Below are 11,098 nucleotides of genomic sequence, written 5' to 3'. Positions count from 1 at the left end.
ATACACCCCTGCTACCACCAAACCCCGCCCCCACCCCAAGCCTGCTCCCTCACACATCAACCCCTCCCCCCCTCTCTGTGCGTCGGTTGAGGTGGGCGGGGTTTGGTAGCGGGGGTGTATAATGTAGCCCGGAAGAGTTAGGGCTGCATGGGATTCTGGGTATTTGTCCTGTTGTGTTTATGTTGTGTTACGGTGCAGATGTTCTCCCGAAATGTGTTTGTCATTCTTGTTTGGTGTGGGTTCACAGTGTGGCGCATTATTAGTAAGAGTGTCAAAGTTTTTTTTATACCGCGACCGTCAGTGTAACCTGTGTGGTTGTTGACCAAGTATGCCTTGCTGTCACCTACGTGAGCAAGCGGAAGCCCCATTCAACATGTGGCTGATCAGGCACGCTGATTGTAGTGGGCGCTATATTGTGGGGCAGCATGGCGTAGTGGGTAGAGCAACCGTGCCAGAAACCTGAGGGTTGCAGGTTCGCTCCCCGCCTCTTGCCATCCAAAAATCGCTGCCGTTGTGTCCTTGGGCGGGACACTTCACCCTTTGCACCCGGTGCCACTCACACCGGTGAACTGAATGATGACAGATAGGTGGTGGTCGGAGGGGCCGTTGGCGCAAATTGCAGCCACGCTTCCGTCAGTCTACCCCAGGGCAGCTGTGGCTATGAAAGTAGCTTACCACCACCAGGTGTGAATGATTAAAGGGTTCTACGTGTAAAGCGACTTTGGGTACTTAGAAAAGCGCTATATAAATCCCAGTTATTATTATTATTATATGCTGTACCATCACGGCACGCATGACGCTGACAACCGCTATTCATTCAAAACCCGCGTGCCGCACCAGCTTAAAAATTCCATAAAAAGGTGTGGGCAGCGTGTCTGAGACCCCTGGTTTATACATAGCACAAAGCAAATAAAAAAAACTTTGAATGCAGTGTTATTTCATTTTAAATTTCAAAAATGTTTGCGGCTCCCATTGTTTTCTATAATTTGTGAAACTGGTCAAAATGGCTCTTTGACTGGTAAAGGTTGCCGACCCCTGGTCTAGGTATTCACACCAAGTCCCCTCTAGTGCAATTAATAAGGACGATTCTACATGCCCCAAAATAGGCAATTTTCTACCTATTCTCACACATTTTTCCCTGAATGTGTGTAGTTTTCACCCGAGCCACGAGCTTTGAAAGTCAAATATAGCGGTAACTCGGTTCTCGTACGACCCATTTGTTCACTGAACCTTTTTGTCACAACTTAGCCTCGTTTTTAGTGTAGTGTGTCGGTTATTTGTACGGCCAATCAACCGGTCCGTTTGCCCGTGTAACATTCCGCGAAATTGCGTGCCCGAACAAAGACTCCCAAGCGTTGGTCGCCACAAAAAAAAAAATGAAAAAAATTATTTTGCATGTAAAACTTGAAATATTCTCTATTAAAAGTGTTTTGTTCATATTTTTGGGTGTCTAATTTCGTCTATGTTTTAGGGGAAACAATTGATTTGGATTTCCTCTGACCTTTTGAAATGGATTACCGTATTTTTCGGACTATAAGTCGCAGTTTTTTTCATAGTTTGACTTATACTCAGGAGCGACTTATGTGTGAAATTATCAGCACATTAGCGTAAAATATCAAATAATATTATTGATCTCATTCACGTAAGAGACTAGACGTATAAGATTTCATGGGATTTAGCGATTAGGAGTGACAGATTGTTTGGTAAACGTATAGCATGTTCTATATGTTACACCGTATTTTTCGGAGTATAAGTCGCGCCTGCCGAAAATGCATAATAAAGAAGGAAAAAAACATATATAAGTCGCACTGGAGCCCGGCCAAACTATGAAAAAAACTGCAACTTATAGTCCAAAAAATACGGTAGTTATTTGAATGACTCTTACCATAATATGTTACGTTAACATACCAGTTGGTTATTTATGCCTCATATAACGTACACTTATTCGGCCTGTTGTTCCAAAAATGCGACTTATACTCCAGTGCAACTTATATATGTTTTTTCCCTTCTTTATTATGGATTTTCGGCCGGTGGGACTTATACTCCGGAGCGACTTATAACCCGAAAAATACGGTAATATACCGAAAATATTGTATGATTACAAGAACATTTGACAGAGAATATATTCTGCTGTACCCAACTATTCAAATAATAGATTTGACATGCAACTTGCAGGGTTTACTATTAGGTATTGGAGTAACTGAAAAAAAATATCTACCGTATTTTTCGGACTATAAGTCGCAGTTTTTTTCATAGTTTGGCCGGGGGTGCGACTTATAATCAGGAGCGACTCATGTGTGAAATTAACACATTAACGTAAAATATGAAATAATATCATTTATCTCATTCACGTAAGAGACTAGATGTATAAGATTTCATGGGATTTAGCGATTAGGAGTGACAGATTGTTTGGTAAACGTATAGCATGTTCTATATGTTATAGTTATTTGAATGACTCTTACCATAATATGTTACGTTAACATACCAGTTGGTTATTTATGCCTCATATAACGTACACTTATTCAGCCTGTTGTTCACTATTCTTGATTTATTTTAAATTGCCTTTCAAATGTCTATTCTTGGTGTTGGCTTTTATCAAATACATTTCCCCAAAAAATGCGACTTATATATGTTTTTTTCCTTCTTTATTATGCATTTTCGGCCGGTGCGACTTATACTCCGGAGCGACTTATACTCCGAAAAATAGGGTAGGTCAGTTTGAAATAAATGTAAATAAATCATATAATATATAATACATAGTTGTGTTTTTTATGCAACGTTATGTGAAATACACAACTTTTTAACTTTAAGCAGACATATTTGCACCAAGTATCCGATATCGGATCAGTGTCGCCGATACCAGCCTGAATTTTAATAGGTATCAGATCAAAAAGAACGTCAGTGCCATCGCACATTACTACTAAAAATCAGCGGGTTTGTTTACCGTATTTTTCGGACTATAAGTCGCAGTTTTTTTTACAGTTTGGCCGACTTATACTCAGGAGCCACTTATGTGTGAAATGATTAACACATTAGCGTAAAATATCAAATAATATTATTGATCTCATTCACGTAAGAGACTAGACGTATAAGATTTCATGGGATTTAGCGATTAGGAGTGACAGATTGTTTGGTAAACGTATAGCATGTTCTATATGTTATAGTTATTTGAATGACTCTTACCATAATATGTTACGTTAACATACCAGTTGGTTATTTATGCCTCATATAACGTACGCTTACTCAGCCTGTTGTTCACTATTCTTTATTTATTTTAAATTGCCTTTCAAATGTCTATTCTTGGTGTTGGATTTTATCAAATACATTTCCCCAAAAAATGCGACTTATATATGTTTTTTTCCTTCTTTATTGTGCATTTTCGGCCGGTGCGACTTATACTCCGAAAAATCCGGTACTAAGAAAACCAAGGTCGGACTGTAATATGTATGTACGCCAGGTGAGTGTGTGAAGACATGTCTCAGAACACTGCGGCTGCTGGTAAAAGACAAATGATTAGAAATGACAATCACAGTGTTACAGTATCCATTTTTCCGATCGACTTCACTGACCTTGTTGGAAACAAACGCTCTGAGAAACCATCTTCTCTTTTATAACAAAAATAGTTAAATGCACGATGTAATTTGTCTTAAATCATCAGTAGGCTGGAACCATTATAGGGACAAATGGAGGACGTTTGCAAAAGTAGGTGCTCTATTCTCCACTCTGCTGGGCTTCTTGGCCTTCAGGCTTCCTTTCCTCCAAGACTGGCCCAGCCTCCATGTGGTCATGCTTCTGCACACAAGAATCCTGAATCCTTTCTTCTGGTGTGCCTTGACATGCAACATGAGAGTCCTCCTCTGGTGCACATATAGAAGCGGTCGGGTGGATGCCGGTTGTCCCATCAGCATGTCCAATAGTGCTGGTTTCACTGAGAGCCTCAGAGCTGGCCCCTGAGCGCCGAAACAACCTCTGACCTTTGACGGACAAGAAAGACGGGAGTAGAAATGTGACGTTCACTTTGTAAAGACCGGAAAAAGGTCAAATATGGACGACGCTACCTTGCAGTCTCTCTGATGACAAAGTGGGGGAGTCTTTTAAAGGAAGTCTGCCTGCCTGTGCCTTGGTGGAGTATGTCTCCTCTGTGGAGTCCAGTGAACCTAGGAATACAAACCCATAAACAGACAGATTCAAATTGCATCCATCCATACATCTTATTTCGCTTATCCGAGGCCGGGTCGCAGGGAAGCCCAGACTTCCCTCTCCCCAGCCACTTCGTCCAGCTCTTCCTGTGGGACCTCGAGGCGTTCCCAGGCCAGCCGGGAGACATAGTCTTCCCAACGTGTCCTGGGTCTTCCCTGTGGCCTACTGTCGATTGGACGTGCCCTAAACACCTCCCTAGGGAGGCGTTCGGGTGGCATCCTGACCAGATGCCCGAACCATCTCATCTGGCTACTCTCTATGTGGAGCAGCTTTACTTTGAGCTCCTCCCGGATGACAGAGCTTCTCACCCTATCTCTAAGGGAGAGCCCCGCCACCCGGCGGAGGGAACTCATTTCGGCCGCTTGTACCCGTGATCTTGTCCGTTCGGTCATAACCCAAAGCTCATGACCATAGGTGAGGATGGGAACGTAGATCGACCGGTAAATTGAGAGCTTTGCCTTCCGGCTCAGCTCCTTCTTCACCACAACGAATCGATACAGCGTCCGCATTACTGAAGACGCCGCCTGTCAATCTCACGATCCACTCTTCCCTCACTCGTGAACAAGACTCCAAGGTACTTGAACTCCTCCATATGGGGCAGGGTCTCCTCCCCAACCCGGAGATGGCACTCCACCCTTTTCCGGGCGAGAACCATGGACTCGGACTTGGAGGTGCTGATTCTCATCCTAGTCGCTTTACACTCGGCTGCGAACCGATCCAGTCAGAGCTGAATATCCTGGCCAGATGAAGCCATCAGGACCACATCATCTGCAAAAAGCAGAGACCTAATCCTGCAGCCACCAAACCAGATCCCCTTAACGCCTTGACTGCGCCTAGAAATTCTGTCCATAAAAGTTATGAACAGAATGGGTGACAAAGGGCAGCCTTGGCGGAGTCCAACCCTCACTGGAAACGTGTCCGACTTACTGCCGGCAATGCGGACCAAGCTCTGACACTGATCATACAGGGAGCGGACTGCCACAATCAGACAGTCCGATACTCTCTGAGCACTCCCCACAGGACTTCCCGAGGGACACGGTCGAATGCCTTCTCCAAGTCCACAAAGCACATGTAGACTGGTTGGGCAAACTCCCATGCACCCTCAAGGACCCTGCCGAGAGTATAGAGCTGGTCCACAGTTCCACGACCAGGACGAAAAAATTGCACTTTTAGAATTGCTTATAAAAAGTACATGCAGTATACATTTTTATTCTCTGAAGGCAAATTCGACTTACACTCTGCTGTACACAGTGGGGAAAATAACTATGAGACTCACTTCTGATTTTGGAAGCTTATCCTCTAGCACAGTGGTTCTCAAATGGGGGTACGCGTACCCCTGGGGGTACTTGAAGGTATGCCAAGGGGTACGTTAGATTTTTTTTTAAATATTCTAAAAATAGCAACAATTCAAAAATCCTTTATAAATTTATTTATTGAATAATACTTTGACAAAATATGAATGTAAGTTCATAAACTGAACATCTAATCAAGTAGGCTATTCCTATGGCGTCACATTAGTGCCAAAAATCCGAGCGCATAAAAACTGTTATCGCGCGCTGATTCTCCACTTCGACGCCTTTCTGCGCTCTCTGTGTACTCCTGGCATCTCTCCTCGCGCTGTCATGTTTCTTTTTGGCACTTTGGGGGCGGGTATGCTTAGACGGCCCCTTCTTTCTGATTGGTCAGGCGAAAAATGCTCAGAGCCAATCAGAAGTATAGCAGGGCGGGTCATCGTCAATATGTATCAAGATTTACGGAGGAAGAAGTGGATAAAAAAATGTCGCGCGCTGATGAAGGTTATTTCATACCACATAAACACAATACAGGGTAATACAAGATGTGACCCAAATAAATAATAAGACAACAAACACCATAATCACATCTTTCAGCCAGAACTGGTCCACCAGCAATAACATTATTTTATATTTTCACTTCTTCTTGAACATTTGTTTTCTAATTTATGGAATTTCTTTTGATTCAGCCATAAAATTAATGAAATAATCTTTGAATTTTGTTTTTAAAATGTTAAAAATAGCCTTTTAATAATGTATTCTGAAACAGTTTAAAATAATCAGAGAACTGACTAACACTGACCCTACACAACTATGTTGCACAATTAAGTCTTTTTTTAAAGCGAAAGAGGTAATTTCAACAGGTACAGCATCCTATGTCATATCTACATGGAATAAGATTTGTAACAAGGCAAACCGTTTGTTAATTGGTCGAAAATCGAGCAAGTTATGGTAATTTAATTAGTACATGTACCATTGACATCAATGTAATGATTGAGGCTAGATGTCCGAGGTAAGATGGCTACAACGTTGCTACGCTGGAGAATGATTGGTCATATGAAAAATGCTCACAGCCAATCAGAAAGGAGGGGCCGTCTAAGCATACCCGCCCCCAAAGTGCCAAAAAGAAACATAACAGCGCGAGGAGAGATGCCAGGAGTACACAGAGAGTGTGCAGAAAGGCGTCGCGCGCGCGCAGAAAGGCACCGCGCGCGCGCAAAAAGGCACCGCGCGTGCACAGAAAGGCACCACGCGCGCGCAAAAGGGTGTCGCGCGCGCGCACGAAGTAGAGAATCAGCGCGCGATAACAGTTTTTATGCGCTCGGATTTTTGGCACTAATGTGACGCCATATATTCCATTCATTACCATAAAGCCAGAGTTTCCCCCATGCCATGATGGTTTGACCCTACCTGGCGGTGCCACACAGCACCCACAGTCAATCAACTATCCATGTAGAAAACAATGGAGGCTTGGTTGAAGCGTAGCAGTAATGCAGCTGAGACATGTGGACATGTTCCATAAATATAAGATTTCTTTTTTTGTGAAGAAATGTTGAGAATGAAGTTCATGAATCCAGATGGATCTCTATTACAATCCCCAAAGAGGGCACTTTAAGTTGATGATTACTTCTATGTGTAGAAATCTTTATTTATAATTGAATCACTTGTTTATTTTTCAACAAGTTTTTAGTTATTTTTATATCTTTTTTCCAAATAGTTCAAGAAAGACCACTATAAATGATCAATATTTTGCGCTGTTATACAATTTAATAAATCAGAAACTGATGACATAGTGCTGTATTTTACTTCTTTATCTCTTTTTTTCAAACAAAAATGCTTTGCTCTGATTATGGGGTACTTGAATTAAAAAAATGTTCACAGGGGGTACATCACTGAAAAAAGGTTGAGAACCACTGCTCTAACAAAAGACACAACATTCCCTCATTCTCATGGCAAGTCACCCGGCTGAAGAAGGCACATACTATACGGAACAAACAGGCCTGTCTGATGTTTGTCAATGATTATATGGGTGACTCCAAGAGGACTTGGGAGATGTTGTCAGACATGAGACCAGTATGGAGCTCTTTGCTGCGTGCTTGGCGACACTTTCAGTCAAGCATAAGGGTGTAACGGTACGTGTTTTTGTATTGAACCGTTTTGGTACGGGGGGTATGGCGTCACATTAGTGCCAAAAATCCGAGCGCATAAAAACTGTTATCGCGCGCTGATTCTCCACTTCGTGCCTTTCTGCGCGCTCTCTATGTACTCCTGGCATCTCTCCTCGCGCTGTCATGTTTCTTTTTGGCACTTTGGGGGCGGGTATGCTTAGACGGCCCCTCCTTTCTGATTGGCTGTGAGCATTTTTCATATGACCAATCATTCTCCAGCGTAGCAACGTTGTAGCCATCTTACCTCGGACATCTAGCCTCAATCATTACATTGATGTCAATGGTACATGTACTCATTAAATTACCATAACTTGCTCGATTTTCGACCAATTTACAAACGGTTTGCCTTGTTACAAATCTTATTCCATGTAGATATGACATAGGATGCTGTACCTGTTGAAATTACCTCTTTCGCTTTAAAAAAAAAAGACTTAATTGTGCAACATAGTTGTGTAGGGTCAGTGTTAGTCAGTTCTCTGATTATTTTAAACTGTTTCAGAATACATTATTAAAAGGCTATTTTTAACATTTTAAAAACAAAATTCAAAGATTATTTCATTAATTTTATGGCTGAATCAAAAGAAATTCCATAAATTAGAAAACAAATGTTCAAGAAGAAGTGAAAATATAAAATAATGTTATTGCTGGTGGACCAGTTCTGGCTGAAAGATGTGATTATGGTGTTTGTTGTCTTATTATTTATTTGGGTCACATTTTGTATTACCCTGTATTGAGTTTATGTGGTATGAAATAACCTTCATCAGCGCGCGACATTTTTTTATCCACTTCTTCCTCCGTAAATCTTGATACATATTGACGATGACCCGCCCTGCTATACTTCTGATTGGTTCTGAGCATTTTTCAGCATTTTTCGCCTGACCAATCAGAAAGAAGGGGCCGTCTAAGCATACCCGCCCCCAAAGTGCCAAAAAGAAACATGACAGCGCGAGGAGAGATGCCAGGAGTACACAGAGAGCGCGCAGAAAGGCGGCGCGCACGCACAGAAAGGCACCGCGCGCACAAAAAGTCACCACGCGCGATAACAGTTTTTATGCGCTTGGATTTTTGGCACTAATGTGACGCCATAGGGGGCGGTTCGGAACGGAGGTGCACCGTACGAGTTTCCACACAAACATATTAAGTAGCGTACCACACGTTGTGTAAACAATGCACACTGAGGCACAACACACGGCATGCTAGCAGCGACCAGGCTACTACAACATGTAAAAGCCAGAGCTGGAAGACCCTCCTGCCTCGTTAAGATCTCCCGTTTGGGAGCATTTCGGCTTTGCGGTGCGATACAACAATGGATAACATCGCTTCAACGAAGATAAAGATGAGCGTGGTACAAACACCGCATTCAAGCAGCCTCTCCTCGGCGAGTCAGGCAGGGCTAAAGCAATAACAAATGCTTTTATAGCAGCAGATTTAAGACCATATTGCATTAAAAACTAGATTTTGAGCCACTTCTATGGTGGAAGAACAATGAGCCCATATATCCTCTTACTGCCAAGTTAGCCAGGCACTACCTCGCCATACCTGCTACCTCCGTGCCCAGTGAAAGGGTATTTTCCACAGCTGGAGACATTTTAACTGCAAGCAGGTCTGCTCTTTCTGCAGACAATGTGGATAAACTGATTTTTCCGGCAAAAAACATGAAAATTGAGTGAAAGTCACCAGGGTTAAAGGCTGGGAGGGAAAGAAAAGTTAATCTGAGGCTGAGTTGACTTGAAACTGTTTAATGTTGCACTTTTTGTATGTAGAAGAAAAGTTTTGTCATTTTATTTAATCTGAGCAACAACTTGAAGCAGTTTAATGTTGCACTTTATATGTGGAAATGTTGCACTTTATATGTAGAAAGGTTTTGTTAAGAAACCAATTCTGAGCCTTATCTTATTTAGTTTTTATTGTATATATGTTGACCACATGAACCCTGGCAATGGACCCTGTGTGTATATGTATGTTATTGTTATGCTTAGCATTCATGACTGCCTGCTGTTGCACTGATCAGCCTAGTGGTGGCTCACATCCATCACACACACAGCTATTTTAAAGCAATGTTAAAAGGATTGTTTACAAATGTTGGTAAATAAATAACCAGAAAATGTATAGTTTGTTGTTTTCTTACTGTACCGAAAATTAACCGAACCAGGACCTCTAAACCGAGGTACGTACGGAACTGACATTTTTGTGTAGCGTTACACCCTTAGTCCAGCATGTTGAAGATATCTACCTATTCAGAATCAAGATAACAGGATATCTGCTGATTGGAGTAAGCCAGGGGTTGGCAACCCGCGCTCTTTAGCGCCGCCCTAGTGGCTCTCTGGAGCTTTTTAAAAAATGTATGAAAAATGGAAAAAGATGAGGGGAAAAAAATATTTTTTGTTTTAATATGGTTTCTATAGGAGGACAAACGTAACACAAACCTCCCTATTTGTTATAAAGCACACTGTTTGTATTAAACATGCTTCACTGATTCGAGTATTTGGCGAGCGCCGTTTTGTCCTACTAATTTTGGCGGTCTTTGAACTCACCATAGTTTGTTTACATGTACAACTTTCTCCGACTTTCTAGGACGTGTTTTATGCCACTTCTTTTTCTGTCTCATTTTGTCCACCAAACGTTTAACGTTGTGCATGAATGCACAAAGGTGAGTTTTGCTGATGTTATTGACTTGTGTGGAGTGCTAATCGGGCATATTTGGTCACTGCATGACTGCAAGCTAATCGATGCTAACATGCTATTTAGGCTAGCTATATGTACATATTGCATCATTATGCCTCATTTGTAGCTATATTTGAGCTCATTTAGTTTCCTTTAAATCCTCTTAATTACATTTATATCTCATGACACACTATCTGTATGTAATATGGCTTTTAATTTTTTGCGGCTCCAGACAGATTTGTTTTTTGTATTTTTGGTCCAATATGGCTCTTTCAACATTTTGGGTTGCCGACCCCTGGAGTAAGCGGTGCCCCGGTCTACCGACAAATTGGAAGATGCCGGCAGCCGTTCAAAGTACCCCAAAGCTGGCCACAAATGATATGGAGAAGTCTGAGCATTTTGGACTGAATCACAAACTGGACAACATCTTGGAGACACCTTCTGCTCTGCATGAAAATGTATGATGAATTTGAGGACCAGAAATAGACAATTAGAGTGAAAAGTTTACATTTGTTTTCCCCTACTCAAACACAATCGTTCCAATCAGGATTGTTTTCCCCTGGCTGCAAGTGACATAGGGTTGGAATTGGGGGGTTAAATCACCAAAAATGATTCCCGGGTGTGGCCACTGCTGCTGCTCACTGCTCCCAATCAAGGGTGATGGGTCAAATGCAGAGAATAAATTCGCCACACCTCGTGTGTGTGTGACTATCATTGGTACTTTAACTTTTAATTGCAAGGTTGCTGCTTTGAGATTCTACTAGAGGACGGTGC

The 11,098-nt window shown here is 42.2% G+C and overlaps 1 protein-coding gene across 2 annotated transcripts in view; it reads right to left on the bottom strand.

The window, feature by feature from the left end:
* Positions 1-2,398: 2,398 nt before the first annotated feature.
* pdxdc1 (pyridoxal-dependent decarboxylase domain containing 1) overlaps positions 2,399-11,098 on the bottom strand; it is a 101,895-nt gene continuing 93,195 nt past the window's right edge. The window contains exons 22-24 of one of the 2 annotated variants that reach the window (XR_009816700.2): positions 4,059-4,157; positions 3,570-3,974; positions 2,399-3,492 (exon numbers count right to left, since the gene is read on the bottom strand). Coding sequence is in view for 1 of the 2 variants with exons in the window: in XM_061973822.2 (XP_061829806.1) it covers positions 3,712-3,974; positions 4,059-4,157 (362 nt within the window). In the remaining variant the exon portion in view is untranslated. Of the gene's footprint in view, positions 3,975-4,058; positions 4,158-11,098 lie in introns of both variants that reach the window. The other variant, XM_061973822.2, reaches the window with a different exon arrangement.

This window comes from Nerophis lumbriciformis, linkage group LG22 (assembly GCF_033978685.3).
Source record: "Nerophis lumbriciformis linkage group LG22, RoL_Nlum_v2.1, whole genome shotgun sequence".
Lineage (NCBI taxonomy): Eukaryota > Metazoa > Chordata > Actinopteri > Syngnathiformes > Syngnathidae > Nerophis > Nerophis lumbriciformis.
This window is presented reverse-complemented; position numbering and strand designations above follow the sequence as displayed.